The sequence below is a fragment of the Oreochromis niloticus genome, linkage group LG23 (assembly GCF_001858045.2).
Source record: "Oreochromis niloticus isolate F11D_XX linkage group LG23, O_niloticus_UMD_NMBU, whole genome shotgun sequence".
Lineage (NCBI taxonomy): Eukaryota > Metazoa > Chordata > Actinopteri > Cichliformes > Cichlidae > Oreochromis > Oreochromis niloticus.
The window spans coordinates 26,237,858-26,260,727 of NC_031986.2; the positions used below are offsets into that span (position 1 = coordinate 26,237,858).

General features: G+C 42.2%; 1 protein-coding gene across 1 annotated transcript in view; it reads right to left on the reverse strand.

Annotated features, from left to right (window-relative positions):
• Positions 1 to 770: 770 nt before the first annotated feature.
• Positions 771 to 22,870, reverse strand: part of f2 (coagulation factor II (thrombin)) — a 37,138-nt gene continuing 15,038 nt past the window's right edge. The window contains exons 8-15 of the mRNA XM_019365363.2: positions 13,792 to 14,085; positions 13,587 to 13,703; positions 13,301 to 13,424; positions 4,853 to 5,020; positions 4,603 to 4,776; positions 3,843 to 4,021; positions 3,536 to 3,606; positions 771 to 1,007 (exon numbers count right to left, since the gene is read on the reverse strand). Of these exons, the coding sequence (XP_019220908.1) occupies positions 852 to 1,007; positions 3,536 to 3,606; positions 3,843 to 4,021; positions 4,603 to 4,776; positions 4,853 to 5,020; positions 13,301 to 13,424; positions 13,587 to 13,703; positions 13,792 to 14,085 (1,283 nt within the window). The 3' untranslated portion in view covers positions 771 to 851. The remainder of the gene's footprint in view (positions 1,008 to 3,535; positions 3,607 to 3,842; positions 4,022 to 4,602; positions 4,777 to 4,852; positions 5,021 to 13,300; positions 13,425 to 13,586; positions 13,704 to 13,791; positions 14,086 to 22,870) is intronic.

A 22,870-nucleotide genomic window follows, 5' to 3' on the forward strand; every position in this document is an offset into this window, starting at 1 on the left:
TAGAGTTCCTTAACAGTTAATAGCCCACTGGTGCTCAGGATAATGTAAAGTTGAGGTCATCTCTGGGCTTGGATTTGGTGGTTGGTTTGTATCGCTGCTGTAACTGTAATGCTTTAAATTGAACTTTGGTTAACAGATCTAGAGTAGCACTGCTGGAGAAACTTGGTGAAGTCAAAGAGACCATGAAAATGGCTCAACAGATGAAGATGATTCAGGAGTAAACAAACATAATGAGAACACTTTAGAGCCTCTGTCATGTATATATAAACAGTACAGGGATGTACAGTGCAGCTATAACCTCTGTTTAAGTTAACTGTTAATCTGTTGGCTGGTAGCTACAAACTTCTGGAAAAATCTCCAGAGGAACTCCTAAGATCACGTTGGCTTATTTGGTTAAATGGTCAGAATGGGAAATTCACAGAGTTGTGCTCAGTTTACACAGCGTCATTGCCTTAATAAATTACAGTATTATCAACATATCCCACATGTGTAATGTCTTTGTAATAAATCCTGGTTTAGAATATGTTGTTTATCAGAATAGTAATGGACTATGAGGCCATGCCTGCCACTGTAGTGACTGCTGTGACCTTAAATGTAAAGATGGCTGTTTGTGCTATCTTGTTTGTATCTGAGCGTGAACTTTGACCTCCTTGTGCCGGTTTGATTTTTTTAATCTTTGTTCATATAAAAGCTGCTCTGATGGGACTTTAACTCTCTGACTCTTATTGCTGCAGGTCAAACCAAAGCTTGAATAACACCAGAGGCCAGGGTACAATGCGATGACAATCTTTATTGGGGCCATGTTGCTTAACAAGGTTGAATGTGAAGTGATTGACATCGATGGTTTGTGTCTACTCATCATCGCTTCCTCTCGTCTTTTCAATAACTTTGCCTATCCACCTGGTCATCCTGAACAGGTGAGTGTAGAAGCCATAGTTCTTGTCAAGATCGCAGCCCTCGCTCCATGACATGATGCCGATCTGATACCAGCGGTTCTCTGCCCGGTACTGCACAGGAAGACAGTTTCAAAATAAGACTCATTGTTTGCAAAGGCAACTATTCTAAATTCTCAGATTGAACATTTTGTAAATAGTAAAAAGGACTTTTCAGAGCTGAGAGAAAGAAAAACCATCAGTATTTGTCTATAAAGTTTTAAATTCAACTTTGGACAAAAAAATTGATGAAGTTCTGGGCTGATGTTGAAGACACGGTTTGGGAACCCTATGTTTAAAGATCCTGCCAGAAAAAAGGCCATTCCAAAGAACAACACAAGTATGTTTCATATGGGACTAAACAGCTGTGTAGCTTTAAGAAATTTGCCCAATATGCCTCACTAACTGAAACTCACCAGTGAATAGTGAGTTTCAGTTCCTACCTTTTGGATGAAGGTTTCTGGTGCCAAAGTGCCCAAAGGGTATTTGGCACGCAGACAGGGATCAAACCAACAACTTTCCCATTAGTAGGCGACCTGAACGTGAACTGCATAACGTTACTGAAACAATGCCACACAATGTGTGCCGTCATCGAAGCTAAAGGCAATCCAGTGAAATATTGGTGTATTATTGTGCAGTGTATATGTTTTAACACTAATATTAATAATAATAAAATCAGTGCTGCGTGGCACTTTTCAAAACCTAGGTAGAAAGTGATTTACAGACCACAAAAAAAACCTTTATAATCAACTACATAAAAAAATACTCACTACTAGGGCTGCCACGATTAGTCGACTAGTCACGATTACGTCGACTATCAAAATCGTCGACGACTAATTTAATAGTCGACGTGTCGTTTGAAGCTTCGTAAGATCCCAAAAGGCGCAGGAATAAGTAGTAGGATTTAAGAGTATAATGACGGACTGAAACAGAAGATGGCAGCAATGCATGTACAAGGATGCCAGCTGCCATTAAACCCCGAACAAGAAGAAACTGTGTCCCAGAATTCATAGCGCGACCCATCGTGGTCCTGCTCAGTTTCCAACAATGGCGGCAGCTAGTTAGTTTTAATATTACTCTTATTATTCTTTCTGGGTCACAAAATAAACGTTTAACATATTTTCAGGGGAGAATGTAGCTGTGTAAACCTCAAATATCTGCTCAGTTTATCAAGATATCACATATTTTCAAAAGCGCCCCGACGTTTTCGGAGACGTCTGTTACCCACCAGCTCGATAGTTAGCCAGGGTTCAAGGCTCACTAGAACCGGTGAGAACACCGGACTCCCGGCAAATCGTTTTCAAACCCACCGCCGTCTTTCGCTACTCAGGTTAAACATGATATATAAGTCACTTAGATAACTTAAAAATTTTATTGTTTTGCTTTTTTCAGTATTTTATTTGTTCCTGAGTAAATCGGTTTAGCTGAGAAATAAAGTTATAGTTTTTACACAGCTGAATAAACGTCAAGCAGACAACTGATTATCAGAAGTGTGAGATGCTCGAGAATATACTCCGGTGTCCTGTTATATTTTAGATAGCAAGGAGCAGACGGCTGCGTTTATTAAACTTCACCGAAACAATCTGCAAATTTCATTTAAATTCAATAAACTATCATCTTGTCTTTATTTTTAGTTAGCACATACCTGAAACACTTAAAGCTGTAAGATAATGATAGTTATATAAGAGCAGATGCATGCTGGTGCAATAAACTGTACGTTTTACATTCAATGGATGCATAATCTGATTAGTCGACTAATCGCAAAAATAATCGGTGACTAGTCGACTATCAAAATAATCGTTTGTGGCAGCCCTACTCACGGAGTTAAAGCAATAAAAATCCTGAGCAAACTGTGTGAGTCAAATCATCATTGGTGTGCCAGAGAATACACATTTTTCCCTAGAAACCTTTGACATGGAGTTAATAATTGGTCTCTAGGCCTGTGTGAATCCGAATTTAGTTGGTGAAAGCATGGCTGTATGAGTTCGGTACAGGTCAAACGAAGCATTGGTAATTCGTAATTAAAACATTTTGCATTTTCAGTAATTTTATATATTTGGGTTGTGGTAAAACATATTATAGTTATAAAATACTGTTAATGTCCAGATAGATTTTCAGGAAATGTTTAACATTTTTAACGTGTCAGGAACAAAAGTCTAATTAAACTGTTGTTCAACTTATAAACAAGAAAGCATTAATTTTTGATATAAATGTTAATTTGATTCTATATGTAACAGTTAATATACTGTGTACATATTTTATTACTATGTGTTAATTAAAACAATGTCCTGAATTTTTAGCAGATTAAATTAATGTATATGTGTGATATTTACATTAAACGTTACAAAGCACTGAACAGAACATATTAAAATCTGTTTAAGTGTTAATAGACTGTGTTTTACAGTGCTACTGTATCACTCTGTAACTGTCTTACACTGCCTTCACTTCTGTGTGTTCCCATGCAGTAGGTCTTATAATTTATTTAACAAATATTTTATTAAACAGCTGCTTGAGATATAAACCGGATGTTATCTAATGATAAGAAATGGTAAAGAGGAGACTTAATCTATCATTAGTTATTCTTCTTTCATTGTGATTCTCACCTTCATCACAAAAGGTCCCCCGCTGTCTCCCTCACAGGCGTCTCCATGTTTGTAATCGTCTGGTTTATAACCTGAAACACACAGAGACTGTAATTATAGAGAAACTATGACACCTTCAGGAGATCCAGGATCATCCTGAGAGAAACAGCCAAATTCCATTCAGTACAGCCGATGAGACGGCAGCATCACTCAGCACACCAGGGGTTTATTCAGGATCAAACAGTTGGACCAAAAATAAGCCAAAAATAAAATATAAACAAGCATTTTCTTGTTGAACAAATGTGGAAACTCTTTTGTTTTGTTTTACCAGCACAGAACATGTTGTCTGTGATCTTGACTGAAGTGGAGCTGCGGCAGATGTTCTGGTCCACTATCGGTAGGTAGATTTGCTGAAGGACTGATGATAATTTTCTCACTGCAGGATTCCAGTTTTCCTTCAGGCTCCCCCACCCGGTAACTTGGCCGTTAAAGCCTTCAGACATCAGACTGCCGGGAAAAAATACCAGTCAGATATATCACAAGGCCTGTCACCATCCATAGTATAAACCTCACTGAACCAAAGTGTCTCTGACCACAGTTCTTAATAGCACCCTCTACTGGCGCAGTCTTTGCATTACTTTAGACTTTCCAATAAGACAGAAGGAATCTGTGGGATCTGAAGAATCTTTTATCCCCCTGCAGGATAACTGGAGAAAAGGAAAATCAATATCTATGCAGAAATAGCTATGTGACCAAGTTTGAGGACCTGACTTGATTTGATCAAATTGTTGTTTACTCAGTACTTTAGGCAAAGTCCTTGGCACAATAATAAACTGTGTTGATACCTCCCCAATTAATATTTCTAGCAGTATTCAACACCATATGAACAAAATAATCTCTCCAGCAAGCTCTATGTCTGACCCAGAATCTCCCCCACATGAAAACGCTCCAGATCACATGACAGAACTGGAAATTTAATTCAAGACACATTTTCACTTGTTTCCTTTCATTTGGTGGGAATTATAATTAAAGAATTTGGTCTGAACTTGTCAACTTGTAATTGGTTGCAAATGTTGCGTTTGTCTTACAACTTGGCGACCGTCTTGCTGGGCAGGCAGATAGGATGGATCCTATCAGTGAATATGACCGGCCTTCTCATGTGCAGCAGAGCGATGTCACGGTTCAGGTTTTCCTTCCAGTTGTATTTGGGGTGGACAATGATTTCATCAATTGCCACAATCTTCTCAATGTTACGCTCAAACCTAGAAAAAGGTTTAAATAATGTCAACAGGCCTTCAAATGAAACTAATGATAATTAAGACAGACACGCCTTTTTACATGTTGCTTCTGTGTTTTCCCAGCCGGACCAGTATATCGTTGACAGTGAGGTTCCTGTTCCAGGGTGGGTAAAGGATGCAGTGAGCTGCGGTCAGGATCCACTGATCACTGATCAGACTGGCTCCACACAAAAACTCCTGTGGGTTACGCTTGTACAGCATCACCTGCCTGCAAACAACAAAATTATTTATTGAGTTAGAAAAATATAAGTTGAGTCACAAACAGTTTGTATCTTAATGGTTCTTTTATTTATTTCTGATTGGCAGGATCCCACAAACTTTTTTCTTTTATTGATTAATTGTAGTGAGTCAATTTTTCTTGCTTGGTGTGTTTTCTAAGGACATTGTCAAGATTTAAAAGCTATTGATGTTGCTTCTTTTCGGTATATTCTTGGCAAAGGAGAATCTTCATTGGATGTTTGCTCTGACAGTTCTAATGGGCAGAGTAAGGCCTGTAGATTCTGTTGGATCTACAGTGGAAAAAACTTGAGCTGTTCCAGCTGTCGTTATGGAGAATCTAAGTTTGGACAAATCTATGGACAAGCTCGCTGAGTCGATTAAAAACCAGCGAACCATGGACAATGGACACTTGTTGACTGTACCACCCTTCAGGAGCTTTCGAGCAGACAGAAACACCAATCTGAGTGGGAAGAACAAATGCGTCAGGATTGCACTGTTTGTGAGGGGAAGGATGCAATCACAGATATATTTCTGCAAACGGAACATTTCTTTGGTGTCAATATTTAACTGCTCACTGTGGAATGTATACATATTACTAATTTGTCACTTACCACTGTTTAGATTCCTCCATCAGCTAACACAGAGGTCAACCAAATGAGTATGGTTGTGGCGTATGGCTATGCATAATAACTGGAAGACCTGGCCCACCCTTTGCATCATAACCTGGGCAGGCAGCATGACTTTCAAATCTGTCTCAGCTTTTTTGCAACAAAGAAAAGATACTGAAAACCTTCCCTGTCTCATACTTTTATTTATTTGCTTGATGTTACTTACTGTAAGTCTTTGAATCAGTGAGGCCTGCAAGCACAGACCTAACAGAGCCCTTCACTTTTTCTATTTCCTTGCTACCTCAGCTCTTTCTTTTGCATATTTTATTTACCTTTGAAGCTACTTGATTTTCAAATTCCAATTTTATTTGTCATACTCACAATCATACACAGTACAACATGTAGTGAAATGGTTATTGTTGTGCAATGCCTACAGTAAAGAAATTTGCTAAATTTACAAATTTTATATTTTAGTAGTTTACAGTAAAAAAAAAAATTACACTTTGAAAAATGTACATAAAAAGAGGCAATAAAAGTTCCATTAAAAAGATCTAACAGATTTAAAGAATAAATTAAGAATTTAACCTAACATGTAAAGAGTAAACTAAGAGTTAAAGATAAATTATAAGATAAAAAAGTAGAATGTGCTAATAGACAATTTAAAAAAGAAAGTATAAGAAGAGTGCAAATAAACAGATTGCCTGCGATGATTTGATGTATAAGAGTCCAGACTACCCCTGGTTCAGGGCCCAAATAGCCTGGGGGAAGAAGCTCCTCCTCATTCTTTCTGTTTTGACCAGGATTGACCTCAACAGTGAGAAAAGTTCATTGTTGGGATCGGAGAGGTCTATCATGATCTTTCTGGCTTTGGTCTTGCAACGTTTAGTGTAGACAGACAGCAGGTCAGGAAGCTCAGAGCAAATGATGCTGATGCTGATGCTGCTGATGATGAAAAAGCTTTATTTGTCACTTGCTTTTGGCTGAGCGCACCACTCTTTCAAGATCTTGTCTGTCCTGCTTGGTGCTGTTTCCATACCAGGTGCAGATGTTTCCCATCAGGGTGCTCTTGATGGTGCAGGAGTAGAAGTTAAGCACCCTCAGTGGCAGATGGAAGTCTCTAAGTCTTCTGAGGAAGAAGAGACGCTGGCAAGCTTTCCTGAACAGGGTGTTGATGTGACATGACCATGACAGGTCCTAAGTGATACGGACACCCAGGTACCGGAAGCTGTCCACTCTCTCCACTGGCGCACCAGCGATTATCAGGGGTTCATAATTCTTTCCCTGCTTTGTACTGAAGTCCATAATCAGCTCCTTAGTCTTGCTGAGGTTTAGCAGGAGGTTGTTCTCCTGACACCACTTCTCCAGGTCCATAATCTCCTCCAGGTAGATCTTCTCGATATTGTCAGAGATCAGGCCCAACACAACAGTGTCGTCTGCAAACTTGACAATGGAGGTGGTATCTGATGTCGCTACACGGTCGTAAGTAGGGATGGGTACCGGTTTCGTTCTGACATAAACGGTAGTAACCAGACCGAAAAGCAGCGCACATTTCGGTGCTTTTTTTTCCTGAGCTGTGATACACTTTAGATTCTAGCCAATCATTTTACGTTTCTGAGGATAGTAGGCGGGCCCAGGTACGTACGTTCTTTTAGAGCAGAGCTACAGATTAAAAATGCCCAAGGCGAAGTGGTCAAAAGTCTGGCTGTACTTCACAGCAAAAGATGCAAACCCAGCAGCCTGCAACAAGTGCTTTAAGCTAATACTGTGATACTGTGCAAATGAGGTAACTCCTCAAATCCGATGAAACACCTGGCGACGCATACCGTTTTTTTAAAAGCCGAGAAATGCGCCGTATTTGATAGCTTGCTGCGAGACCTCACACCGAGCACATCTACTGCGGGTGTGGTGCCTGTTATCGGACCTGGAGTTAGCAACATCCCCCAAGAACCCGAAGAGACGAGTAGAGTCCTGGCCCCTAGCCCTGCCAGTGAAGCAGAAATGATGACGGATGATGATGGCAGCAGCAGCTGTTCTTCTCTGCGTGAGTAGCTTAATGTTGTTCGTGTGTAATTAACGTTGAGTAGGCTAACCACATTATTACATTAATGCATGTAAGGTGAACTAGCAAACACCGTCGTAGTTAAATGTGGCTGTCTTCTTGTTTGATGGCAGATACTCCCTTCACCCTGGCCAGAAAGGCTAAAATGACCAAAGAAAAAGTGGAAAACAGCTAAACATGAGAGGTTTTTGGACAAAGTTTGTGTTTTTTCCATTGATTAAGCACTGCTTCCAGCCAAGAGTGAGACCATATATGCCCTATAGCTGCAGAAAAGGCTAACATTGTTATCTTTTTACAAAAAAACAGCTGAATATGAGAGGTTTTTGGACCAATTTTGTGTTCTCCATTCTTTAAGCACCGGTTTGAGCACCTTTTAAACACCGGCACTGTTTCAAAAGTACTGGTTTGGCACCAGTATCGGATAAAACCTAAACGATACCCATCCCTAGTCGTAAGTATACAGTGAGTACAGCAGGGGGCTTAAAACACAGCCTTGAGGCACTCCAGTACTGAATGAGATGGAGGGAGAGACATGTTTTCCCACCCTCACTGATTGGGTCTGTCTGTAAGGAATTTGAGGATCCACTGGCACAGGGATGAGCCTAGTCCTAGATCCTTCAACTTGGTGAAAAGCTTTAAGGGAATTATTGTCTTGAATGCAGAACTGTAGTCCATGAACAGCATCCTAACATAATTCCCTCTGCCAGTGTCCAGGTGGCTCAGGGATGTGTGAAGCAGGTGTGATATGGCATCGTCTGTGGAACGATTAGTCTAGTATGAAAACTTAAGTGGGTCAGTGGTGGCAGGAAGTGAAGAAGTGATGTGGTCTCTTACCAGTCCCTCAAAACACTTCATCACTGTTGATATCAGTGCTATTAGGGCTGTGCGATATGACCAAAATCTCATATCCCGATATAAGACATCTATCGTCCGATAACGATATAAATTACAAAAATTTTACATTTTCTGTAAATTCTGTGAATCTCGGGCAGCTCGACTTGCGTGAATTGTTTCCAGCTGGGCGTCATTTACCTGGAGTCGAGTGTTTTAACCGATGTATGAAACCATACATTTTTAGACATAAGTTTTAACGGCTGCAGTTTTCTTTGTGAGTATTTATTACACAGCGTGCTGCGGGGAAAAGCCTGTTCTAACGTTTGAGTCAAAGGTTTATTTTTTAGCACCTGACGGCTCTTTTATGCATCTCATCTGTAAATACTCTGCATACTCTTTCACGTGATTCAGTTTATTTTGAAAAGCCTGAACAGGATCTTGAGCTTTATTGTAAAAGGTTTATGTGGAAAATAAACAAGTGGACACGAGGTGGTTTTACCGTCGTTGTTGCTAACGACAACGCATAAAAACAGGCGCTTGTCCGTCTGTAGTGTGGTTATATTAAATATAAGAGAAAGAGAGAACTTTAAGAAATGTAATATAGCCACTACAATGACCATCAAAACGATGAAAAAATATTGCCGTAAACAGTTTATTTTGCGACACCACGAAACAAACGATAGTGTAAAATGAAACAATAGATGTTTTTATATCGTCATCTGATATATATCGTTATATCGAACAGCCCTAAGTGCTACTGGACGATAATCATTGTGGCAAGTGGGCTGTTGTTTCATAAAAACAGGAACAACGATGGACTGTTTGAAGTACATGGGAACCCCTGCTTGGGCCAGGGAGAGGTTTAAGATCACTGTGAACACCGGTACTAGCTGGTCAGTGCAGGCTTTCAGGACCCAACCAGGGATTGGATCTTCTCCTGCTGCTGTTCACTCTCCTGAAAGCTTTCTGTGAGGAAGGCTTTCAGGAGAGTGAACAGCGTTGAAAGCATTGTTCCTTACTGGTCCTCTCAGCACGCATGCAGCCATTTGTTGTGTTATTTGCTGCAGCGTCAAAGCGAATATAAAATGTGTTCAGCTTATCAGCCAGTGAAGCGTTGGCATTCATCACTGAAGAAGCTGTCTGTTTATAGTCTGTTATTGTCTGCAGTCCTTTCCATAGGCTCCTAGAGTCGCACTGTTGTAGCTGTGACTCTAGTTTTTCCCCGTAGCTCCGCTTTGCCTTTGCAACCACGCTGCGCACATTGTGAGCACATTGTAAGCAGCCTTGTATTGGTCCATATTACTGGAGACGCGACCCGCTTTGTAGGCAGTGGTGTGCGATCTCAGACCATCATGGATGTTTTTATCCACCCACGGCTTCATCCACTAGTTTCCTGATAAATCCCACAACCACTTCCGTAAACATGTTGATGCCATCAGAGCTGCACCGAAACATGTTCCAGTCTGCGTCATCCAGTGCATCCATCCAGCGTGCGATCTCTCTCCTGATTGGTGCTTCCTGCTTTAGTCTTTGTAAACAGACACGAGGAAGATGATGGTGTGGTCCACTTTTCCAAATGCCGGCAGAGACTGTGCTTTGTAGCAGTCTTTGAATGGAGTGTAGCAGTAGTGGTCTAGTGTTCTTGTGGCCCTGGTGGGGCAGGGGATGTGCTGGTGAAGGTTATGAAATGTGCATTTGAGATTTACTCTGTTAAAATCTCCCATAACAATGAGAGCGGCATCCTAGTGAAGTGTTTGTTGTTGTGTGAGAGCCGCATGTAGTTCACATAAGGCAGAGTCTGAGTCCGTGTGTGACAGAATATAAACAGTGCAGTCAATGACCGCAGTGAATTCCTGAGGAAGATAGAAAGGGTGATCAAAGGAGTTTGCAAAGAAAAGCGTCTGGACTTCTTTAAGTTGCTTGAAGACGTTTCACCTCTCATCCGAGAAGCTTCTTCAGGAACACACACATGTAAAGGAAGCACTGAAAACATGCGGTTATCCGAACTGGGCGTTCATAAAGTCAGCTAAGAGGCACAGAAAAGAAGATCAGACACCAGCGAGGGAGGATAAGAAAGACAGACGCAACAACGTTGTCATCCCCTATGTAGCCGGTGTATCAGAGAAACTCAGGAGAGTTTTCTCCAAGCACAACATCCCAGTGTACTTCAGACCCAGCAACACACTCAGACACAAACTGGTTCACCCGAAAGACAAAACTCCAAAACACAGACTTAACAACGTGGTGTATGCTGTACAGTGCAGCGAGGAATGCCCAGACCTCTACATTGGAGAGACCAAACAGCCACTTCACAAGCGTATGGCACAACATAGAAGAGCCACCTCCACAGGACAAGACTCAGCAGTCCACCTGCATATTAAGGATAAAGGTCACTCTTTCGAGGATGCCAACGTTCACATATTGGACAGAGAGGACAGATGGTTTGAAAGAGGAGTGAAAGAGGCCATCTATGTCCACTGTGAGCGACCATCTTTGAACAGAGGCGGTGGTTTACGACACCAACTGTCTGCCATCTATAATCCAGTTTTGAGTTCCCTCCCCAGACGCCTTAACGCCCACTCACATCCTGGGCCATCTGACCTCAGGAATTCACATGACAAGGTGGGGCCAGGTTTCACAATGAGCTCACCCGAAACCCTGGCTGATTAGGTACCACACCCGCTTTCACACCTTGGCGCATGTGATTAGAGGATCACCAGGGGGTCCTTTGTCCCTCCTTGGGGGGATACTCCCACTGGGTTTAAATCTGGGACTCTCGGCCATTTGACCTTAGAACTGAAGAAGCTTCTCAGATGAGAGGTGAAACGTCTTCAAGCAACTTAAAGAAGTCCAGACGCTTTTCTTTGCAAACTCCTTTGACTACGATGACCTGGATGACTGAGAACCTTCACAGACATAGAAAGGGTGACATTTAACGAGCAAAAGTTCCAGATTGGGTGAGCAAGAGCTTGTGAGTGGAAAAATGCTTGTGCTGTCGCACCATCTATTGGTTACCATCAAACACACTTCACCACCTCTTTTCTTCCTCGGTGCCATTGTTCCATTCATTTGTTCTGCGGTAGACCGAGAAAGTATCGCTAGGTTCAGCAATGTCTCGGTGACAGTGTTGGGAAGGTTACTTTTAAAATGTATTTTGTAACGTATTCCGTTACGTTACTCAATGACAGTAACGTATTCTGAATACTTTGGATTACCTATTATATTATCGTGCTTTTTACAATTACATGAATGTACTATTGCTGCGTGTGAATTATTACTTTTACTGAAGGTTACTCGCCATACCAATACCGACTAGATTTTTAAATCTTAATATAAAATGAGTAACAGTAGGTGGACATTAGGTAAGGCTGCACATTTTGCAGCGATCTCGTATAGAAAACTATTCAGCATGTATATAAAACAGGTCCGCGGCTTTGAACCATAGTAAAGGGACCTCTGGCTAATGCGTCGGGTTCATGTCGGGCTCATAGCCGAAAACTAGCTTTACTTTGTTGTCTGGGTCAACTTTGCTAGCGATAGACGGAGAGAGGCGTTGAAAGGCTGCTCCAACGGAACTTATTGTTTTGGAGAAAAACACGAAAAAAGTGTACAGTCGAGTCTTAATAGCTTACTTATAACTGGGCTCGTCAGGCACTCTTTTTGGCTGCAGTGGTTATTATTATATTTACATGCTTCCAGCTCCCGTTTCTGCTCGGTGACAGCTCGTACTTTCCCTTTTTCTCCCTCCCTCGCTCACAGACACATAACGTGTATGGCAGTCCATTCTCCCTGCAGCACGGACTACACTGCCCATGAGGCTACATTCTTTAGGGTTATGCCTGTAACACTCTGGCTATTGCCTTCATATTAAATCATTTTTGTGAATATTTTTTTTAAATAGTTCTTCACGTCATTATGTGGGCCGCAAGTAGAGGTGACATGGGCCGCGAGACTGAGACACAGGCATTAGAATAGAGAGGGCATAGCCGAACATATGAAACAGGAAAATACCGCCGTGTAATCCCTTTATTTCAGCAAAGTAACTGTATTCTGAATACCACCCTTTTAAATGGTAACTGTAACGGAATACAGTTACTCATATTTTGTATTTTAAATACGTAATGGCGGTACATGTATTCCGTTACTCCCCATCATCCTCTGCTCGGTGAAGCAGTCCCGAATGTCTCTCTGGAACTTGACTCTGGCCCTGAGGTCATCACCCTTGTTCTTGATGGACTGAAGATTGGCTAGCAGTATACTGGGCATAGATATACTGTGTGTGTGAGCCCCTAGCATATGTTACTGTTTTTATGTTTTGGGTGCTATAGCACTGCAGTCTCCTGAATTTTGGGATAAATTAAGTATAATAATGGATTGGATTTCATATAGCGCTTTTCAAGGCACCCAAAGCACTTTACAATGCCACTATTCATTCACTCACTGGTGGAGGCAAGCTACTGTTGTAGCCACAGCTGCCCTGGGCAGACTGACAGAAGCGAGGCTGCCATATCGCACCATCGGCCCCTTTGGCCAACACCAGTAGGCGGTAGGGTAAAGTGTCTTGCCCAAGGACACAACGACCAGGACAGAGAGCCCGGGGATCGAACCGGCGACCTTCTGGTTGCAGATACGCTTCCCAACCCCCTGAGTTACGGTCGCCTCTTATGTTACTTTGATAATCTCCTGATGGGAGTCTGATCTGTTTTGACAGACATCCAGAACAATTTTGTCAATCATCCTTAAAGTCATGTTTATCTAGTGCCATTACCATGGAGCTGAGCCCACTTGAGCGTCATCATCCAAAATCATACGACAGCAGCCGTTGAAACCCATGCATGCTTCTTTTACATCTCTTATGTTGTTCTTTTCATATATGGGACGCTGTCCACAATCTACAGCACAAGAAATAAATAAAAACTTTGATAGATGGTCAAACACAACAAAACTATTAACAGGCTAGATTGATCACCTCCTTCTTGAATAGTTCTCTTTCAGCTTTTTGGGGTACAGTGATTACCTGATGCTTGCTGTCACTGCCCATTAAGTGCACTCACCATCCTCTCCTTGTCCAAACGTGCGAGGACTGAAAAGGTTTTTCCTGGCCTGACCTAAGACGGAGCGCTCCCTTTCTTCGGTCACAGTTGTTTGCTCAGGCCCTAATAGCGGATCCTCTGCAGGAAACAGGTGGCCAATTGGAAAGGTAAGGGCCTGGTAAACAGGAGGATTTATTTAATAGTGGATTGTAGGTTTGTACTCTACCACATAGCTGGAGATCACAGTAGTCCATTGTTATATTTCCAGCAATCCTGACATAGCACCAGGGGCCCTCAAAGTCACCGTCAGGATTTCGGCACTTGTTGGTCTGTAGCTGAACTTCAGGGATGAACTCTTTGTCCTGACTGAGGGTTTTTACCTCCAGTAATGACCATGGCAGGCAGGTGTGACCTCCTATGGTAACACTTAGGTCCCCATTATATTCTATACCATAATTGGGCAAGCACACTATAGGTTTGTGTGGTTTTGTGGCCACAGTGGGTGGGACAAAGTCTTCACCTTTAACAAAAATAAATAAATAAATAAAAAAAGACAGATCAGCTTGCAGAACAAGGAGCGCATACTGCAGAGAAATATAATCCTAGATTGTATATGAGCCCTGAAACACTCCAGGATGTAAGAAGAGTTCAGCAGTGATGTGGAAACCAGAGACTGTGGAAGAAATTCAGTGACTTGTGAGCAGCTCATTTTAGGTGTTGACATGGCTTTCCAACATTACTAGCACAAGAGTTTCAACTAGCATAAAATGGTGCAAGAATATTAATTATTATCATTTGTGACACAGGACCCCGTGAACATACATATGCACGCACTGGCGTCAGGTTGGATTAACAGTCCTTTTTATTTGTGGCAATGCAACAACCGTGGCACCAACTCCTCCGCAACCCCTATCAGCTGCTCCAGCACCATGGTGTGCCGCTCCGCCTGGTTGGATTAACAAGGGTGGATTAACAATCATTTTATTTGTGGCAATGCAACTGCGGCTTTTAGCCTTGATCAGCTCAGGACGCAGACACTCCTTGCTTGTTTCCACACACTCCTCTCCTGTCTGACTGTCACTATCAAAAAGAGCAGACACACAGTCAATTAACCTGTGAGGTACACCTGTTCTTCCCGCCTCTGTGCCGCCCTACGAGCTCACTGAAACCAGAAACCATCGCACCTCCTTTTTGGTCTTGGGGCACGGGCATGATGTTATTGCTGCTGTCTTCTCTACCTGAGGGCGCATCTGCTGGCCCCCCAAGTGGTACCCCAGATACTGTACCTCCCTCCGTCCAACCGCACACTTCTTCGGGTTGGCCGTGAGCCCCGCCTGCCTCAGGGACTCCAGGACCGCGGCCACCCGCTGCACATGCTCCGCCCAGGTGTCACTATAGATGATAACATCATCCAGGAAGGCATCAGAATACTCAGTGTGTGGCCACAATACCTGGTCAATGAGGCACTAGAATGTGGCCAGGGCTCTGAACAAGCCAAACGGATTGGTACAAACCACGAATTGGTACAAACTGTACAAAGTGAAGAAGGCAGTTTTTTCCAGGGACAGACACGTGAATCTGCCAGTAGCCCTGCCAGTTCTTAAGTGTCTCCAGTGCCACTGTTAAAAATTGGGCAATGCCCAACAAAGAGTTCGTCGACCCGGGGCATTGGATGCACATCAAACCGTGACACTTCATTCAACTTAAGATAGTCGACACAGATCCGTATTCACCCATTTTTCTTCACCACTTCAGAACTATGGGGTTATACCACCCACTGTGAGACTCCTATTACTCCCAGCTTTAGCATCTCAGCAAATTCCTCCTGCACTAATTTTTTTTTTTGTTGTTGCGGCAGCCTGTAGGGCCGTGAACACACCATCACGCCAGGCAGTGGCGGTCCTAGCCTGTTTGGCGCCCTGGGCGAACACTACCTCTGGCGCCCCCCCCCCCCACACACACAAAACATATTAAGGATTGTACATTAACATAAAACTGTTGTCCACACACACATATGAAGAGAGAGAGTATGGATAGTATGCAAACAGCTACCAAACAGCCATCATAATTCGTCATACAATGAGAACTGGACAAATCAACAATTGACAATGACTAATCAATATTAAAATCTGTAACATAATGTATTGTTAGGAGTTTAGTCTGTTAGTGTTGCTATCTTTACCATTTCTTCTTGGAGCAACTGTAACCCACATTATTTCCTTAGCGATTAATAAAGTATGATTCTGATTGTTTCAGGATGACCTGCCATTATCCAATGACACATCTGCTTACATGTATCTTTTGCTCGTTTCTCCTCCTCTTCTTTTCTCTTTTTTCTAAACTGAGGACCTGATGGCTTTGAACTTTTCTTGTCCATCTTCCATTGGTTTTAATTTTGCACTCCAGTATCAACACCCATCCCTCAATCCAAGGATCGCCACAACATAACCTAACAGACCTACACCTTAGTTCACAGATTCACTTTGTCTAGGGTTTATTTCTGGGATTTCACACAACCCAGGATTCAAATCATGAATACATAATGGACTTGGATTTACAACATTATAAATGAAATGTGCTCTATTTGGAAGCAGCAGGTCTCCCTCCCCTTTCGACGGGTTATGTGTGAGACTTTAAATCATCAAACTGTAAATTTTAAATTGTCATTGATCCTTTTACCCCTAGTCCAAAAGCGTATATTTATTTTCTTACTCTCCTTATATTTATTGTTTGTTTACTTGTACTGCTGTAACCCGGTTGTTCAGTCTGACGTAACTGGCCGTGTCTGGGCCTAAACTCCGCTGCAGGTCCATATATCAAACGATCACTGTGGCATTACTGAGAGTTGAAAAACTGTCTAAAGTCTTTCATCTTTAATAAAATGATCAGTGTTCTGCTCTACCAGGTGTAACAATTGAGTTTAACATCCAGGCATCCATGAAAATGGAATTTATGACATTTAACGGCGTTAGAAGTTAGCAGGAAGTTAGCTCGCTAGCTTCTATCTAAATACAATATAGAATGTCCTGACTGCGGGGTTTTGGAAAAAAATTCAAACGTACAGCTCTGCTATAACTTCCAACATAAATGAAGACAGAAAACTAAACAGCAGTGACGTTTGTAGGGTTACTGAAGTTTGGCTAGCTGGTATATAATGATGTGCTACGTGACCGCTAGCGACACAGCTATGTTAGCATAACATAAACAAGCTAACTTTTTTTCCACTCGATAAAAGTTAACGTGAGTGTTCTCGGTGGTCAGGAACAAATGTAATCGCATGGCAGGATGCGGACTAAACTTCAGTCAGGAGAACAAGAGATAATCCATCCACAATACGAGGTTAGTCATTCATATACTGCTGCATGGGCTGTGCTGTAGTTACATTGTAAGGTTTTAAAAACTGAGCTTAAATAAATGATTAGCAGTAATAAAAGCCGAGGGAGGTCAACAGTGATCACTGACTGTTTTAGGAGCTTTTTGAGATCAAATAGAAGAAAATACAAAACATTAAACATGTTAACAACACAAAAGCCATATTAAACGCAGACTACTTTAGGCCCGGAAGTAGGATTCGTCACGTCATCACTGAACAACCGGACTGGAGCCTCGTCGTCTCGTCTCTCTATATACTGGACTGTATGTAGCGGAGATGACAATAAAGTTTACTTTGACTTCAGGAGCGAGCAGGCGCACCGAGGGCTCTCGCGCTCACTTTTCGTGTATAGAATTTTGAAAAAACATCGGTGCAAATTATAAGTCTGTATCATAATGTCCGGTGTTTTCATGTTTGTTGGTTTGTTTTTATTTTGTTTTATTTTGCGAGTTGGTTATTAAATGCTGCTCCAGTCAGCCAGAGAATCCCCCGCCACCCCGCCCTCTCCTCTCTGCGCCGCAAGCAGCAGGCGCACCTCGCAAACGGAGGGGGCCCTTACTCCCCGCAAATGGGCGATAGAAAACCGATCGATACCTATGCCATTCCCAATATGCGGGGGCGGCATGAGTATGAGTATTTTTTTTTTTCTCCGATGCCCGTGATGCCACCCCCCATCACGATGCCGCCCTGGGCAACCGCCCGTGTCGCACGTATCTAAAACCGCTACTGACGCCACGCTGTGTTTCAAAATGGTGCTCTATGAGAGAAGTACAGCCGGGGAGGGGGGAGAACACATTGGCAAAGCACCATTGCAACACAGCAACATCCGCTCTCTGGGCCTGTGCAAGATGGTCGTCACAATGGACAGAGGCAGGGATGGTGGATTTTGGCACCTCCGGCCCCAAGTCATCTTTCTCGATCACCAGGCTCACCAAAGAAGTGGTTTCACCCTCTCTCCAGGCTTTAAGGAGGTTGAGGAGGTAAATCTGTGTGGCTCCTCCCCTGTCCGACCATACTACCTTATAGTCAAAGTCCCCCACTCACCGTGTGACCATGATGGGTGCTTGCCACTTGGCAAGCAGTTTGGAGCTGGAAGAAGGGAGCAATACAAGCACTTATCCCCCTGGTGAAAATTGCCTGAGTCTAGCCGCTCTGTTGTACAAGCTCTGTTGACGCTGCTGGGCCTGGAGTAAATTTTCTCGTGAGAGCCACCCCAAAGAGTAAAGCTTTAATCTCAGGTCCAGCATGTATTGAGTTTCATTTTTTGCAGGGCTCGGATCTTCCTCCCAGTTTTCTTTAATCAGGTCGAGCACCCCCGTGGCTGCCTGCCGTGGCTACCTGCCACGGGGGGTGCCACAGCAACTCAAAGGGAGAAAATCCTGTGGAGGCCTGGCGCACCTCCAGCACTGTGAACAACAGAGGGTCTAACCAGCAATCCCAATTGCATTCATCCTTGTGAATTAACTATGGATCATATCATGGATTTTAACGTTTTTAATGATTTTAACGTCTTATTCAGCTGATCCACCAACCCATCGCTCTGAGGGTAAATGGTACATGGCCTGTATTTGTATAGCACTTTACTTAGTCCCTAAGGACCCCAAAGCGCTTTAGACGTTCAGTCATCCACCCATCCACACACTCATTCACAAGCTACATTGTAGCCACAGCCACCCTGGGGCGCACTGACAGAGGTGAGGCTGCCGGACACTGGTGCCACCGGGCCCTCTGACCACCACCAGTAGGCAACGGGTGAAGCGTCTTGCCCATTGACTGTAGAAAACATGGACGACACGACAGCCCCCCAAAAATGAAGCCAAAACGTCTCTATCACCCCCTGGTGTCTGGCTGCAGTATAGGTCATAAACCCCGCCTCCTCCATGTTAACGGATGGGACTGGGGTCAGACCAAAATACATTTATTCTCCTTAGATAATTTTTTTCCAAAGATTCTTTCTTTTGTTATCAATAGTTCCCAGATAGCAAGGAAACATTGAAACAGTGTTGAGTCAATATCAGGCGACGTCATTGAAGCAACGTTGAAGTGTGACGTTGACCCAACATCACTCTTGCACCCATTTTTAACGTTGAAACAACGTCAGGTTTTGATGTTGAATCAATGTTGAAACCTGACATTGATTCGACGTTATATTTTCTAACACTGTTGACATTGAAACAATGTCAGATTCTGATATTGAAACACTGTTGAGCTATGGTATTGATTTTCCACCTCTTTCGCACAGTTGCTTTTTATTGAAAACAAAAAACAAAAAAGGTCAATAGACATGTATCATTTGCAAAATACTTTATTAAAAGACAAAGTTTCCTATTTACATTTCTATGTTTCACGTCACTTTTTATTATTTACTCCGGGATGGGGATGGATGATGTGCGTCCTGCGCCACCCGTACGATCTGGAGCATATCTGAGCCATTTCTGGACTGCTTGAGCAAAGACCAACTCAGACAGAGTTCGCCCCTACCTGCTGCGCCAGGCCATCTAGGACAAAAATAGACACACACACAAAAAAAACAAAGACAAAAAAAAGGGAACTAGAGCACATGAATAAGCTCTTGTTAATTGTCTTCAGCAGGGAGAAAGTATGTAAACTCCTAGGCTGATAAACATGAAAGTCACCAGGCGGAAATCAGTAAACTGCCGCATTTGATTCCCAAAGAGCTATAAGCTGAAAATGTGATATGTCTTAGCATGGTGTGCCGTGTATCCTTTAAAAAAAAGAAAAAAAAAAGAAAAGAAAACATGGGGTCCTCGGGCTGTGCAAAGTGTACAACCCGAGGATAAAACAAGCCGAAGACCAAAGACTCCATCTCCAGATTAACCGGACATGAAAGTCTTGTTATTAAGAAAGACAAAGTAATATAGCAAAAAACAGACATAGGAAATGTGAAACGCACCCAGCACATCAATTGATCCCTTTATTGTTCACTTTAAGCTCATAAAACTACAATAAATGTTAAAACTTACCAAATGTGCATCTGCACAGCGCTGTCTCTTTAAATGCCCTTTTTTGCTTTGTCTGGTCCTTGGTTTTTTTTCCCCTGCCCAGTTGAGTACAGAGGCCAGCTCCTTTGTAATGGCATAAACCATTACACGGCGGACTCGCACCTCCAGTGTGGTCCAGCAGCACCAATCAACGCAAAGCGTCTCACCTATAGACACATTTTATGAGATGGAATTAGCATGTCTCATGTCTTAAATGTGTATGCAAGTGCTTGTGTGTTTACTTCATGTAATTGATGATAGAAACATGTCATTTAGTTTTCCCTAAAGCCTGATTTTCAAGTCATACAAAGAATAAACCAAAGTATTGGCAGTACAATGTATTTCTATTCCCTTGTGTTTACTAGTTTTTGCCTGTCACATATATTTGTTATACCATGTAAACTGTGAAATTCCAAGATTTTCAAACTTGCCTTGTAATAGTGGCCTCACAGAGTCTCTGGAATCTGCAGGAAAAAAAAAAAAAAAAAAAATCACAACAAGATGACATTCAGGAGTATAAATTGGGGTTTGTTTGTTTTTTTAGATAAGAGTACAATGACATTGTGATGCAGCTTTAAAACTTTTTTTAAAAGCATACCATCTATAGGGAAGACATCAGACTGCATGCTGGCGAGATCGCAAAGCTGTGTCGGTTTGTGCCGGAGTGGCGAAAGGTGCCGGAAGCTGGGTGGGGCATTATGATGGTTGCTATCAGTGGGCTGGGGGGCAGACTGGAGTGATGAGGGCTGTTTAGAAAAAGATAATTTTTTAAGTATTTAAGAATACAGACAACTTGTCAAAAAAAGTTTCCTTGTGTCAGACAGATATGTACACAGACACTAGACAGTATTTTATTACCTGGTATTTTCACTCAAGGGGCCTGGGGAAACCGTTTTTTTGTAGGTTGCTCATCCTCTGAGTCCGTATATGTGTACAGGGGATTTGGTCTAAAGAAAAGAAATTAAAAATGGTCTTAAGTAATTGTAAATATGCTTTTGGCATATTGTTTCCTAAAGTTAGTTTGATTTCTAACAACACACACAGGAAACAGAGACGTGCAAGAAGGTACAGTATACAATGAATTTTTGAAGTGCACAAGTGTACACGACTTTGCATTTTTAAAAAGTTTACAAACTTCCACTTTTTGGACTATATTATGTGGTGATATTGCAGTATGCAAGCACCACAGATATGTATAAAAGACAAGATCATAAATTCTTAACAATCAAAGATATGTTTGTGAATAAAAGGGTTTTACTTGTGCTTGCTTTTAAGACTGGTCTGGGTTTCTTCTTCGGACTGAAGGTCAGACGTATCACAGCGTTCACGTGGATATCTCTGAAGACTGCGTTCTGCTTCGTGAAATGTGCCTGGAAATACAAACACAATGTACGGCCAGACATAAATTACGTGTGGACAAAAGGTGCAAACGCATAGAAAAATCAGCGTTTTCAAAAATACGCTGGTACGTGTGGACGTAGCCTTATTCATTATTCAAGGCACAAACGGAAAGTCATGTACGCGTGCAACGTAAAGTTAGGTCAGCGTGCAACGTACAGTCACGTGGGCATTCAAACTGAGTCTAAAGTTTTCGTGTGCGAATTGAAACGAGTGCTCTCCAATCATCAAAAGTAACAAAGTCATTGAACACGTTTATACAGTTAACTTTACGTTTATCAATCATATATCACAGATTTAGAATTTTTTGTAGTACTAAGCAACTACAGAGCGAAAGTCTGGGTCAAGCGCCGAGGCCACGGCAAGAACAAAGGAAAACTCGAAGCGTTAAAGCTAGCTTTGTAAGGGAATATAACGAAGAAATTATGAAACGAAAATGTTTTCTTTGTTGATATACTTTGTTCGCAGTGCAGTTTATTTGTTGCCGGATTGTAAGAAGTAGACACAATTTCGGGCTCGTAAATAACAGTAAAAAACTTGTTAATGTACAACATTAACGAGTTTTTTTTACTGTTATTCAAATGCAAACATGGAAATAACGAGTAGGAAAAAAAAATCATTCATTCTTACCTTATACTAATCGTGGTGCAGGCCAGTGCAGTGCATGAACTGATGCCTTCTCTGGTCAATTCCGCTGAGAGTAAATCAAATGTCCCGCTCTACTGTAGAAGACAATGAATACCTGGGGGGATGTACCAATGTGAGAGGGGTGCTGCGGAATAGTCCAAGTGATCGCTGCTTTAATTTCCCGGTCAACTATACATAAATTGCACGTAGACATGATTTTTTTAAAGCTGGTGAACTAGACCAAGTCATTGATAACAAATGAACAATAAATCTACTTTCTCTGGTACTTTATACCCGATCAGTTGCAGTGCAATTTAATGCTCAACTACAAATCGATGGTTTTTGATGGTGACCGGAGCCGAATGATCGTCAACTATAAATAGACGTTTTCTCGACGTTGTTGTTGTCACCTGGTCGACTACAAATAGATCAAATATCAATGACAAAAAAACAACGGGGAATCAACATCGTTACAACGTCTCTATAGTAAGACCGTCGGTTTACCACAGTATTTCAATGTTGTTACAACATTGGCATTTCAACCCCGACCATATACGACGGTTCGGATGAAAAATCAACATAGATTCAATGTCGTCTTGCTATCTGGGTTCTCATCATGCTGATTGATGTCCAAGGGGTCTCCTTTCCCATAAGTTTGATTCTAATTCCTACCGCGGTGATGTTAAATTGGGGTGAAACGTCATCATAGCAGCTTTGACTGACAGCTGCAGTCACGGAGAAACTTGCGTATCTCTGTTCGGGAATAGCAGATAGAGCGTAGGTTCTGAGAGGAGGACCAGCGTTTACGTTACGAAAACACGACCAACTGTTTTAACCTGAAAGCCTGAGGTGTTCTTCAGTATACTGGACTACCCGACAGAAGGACCCGAGGCCCCGCTGCACTT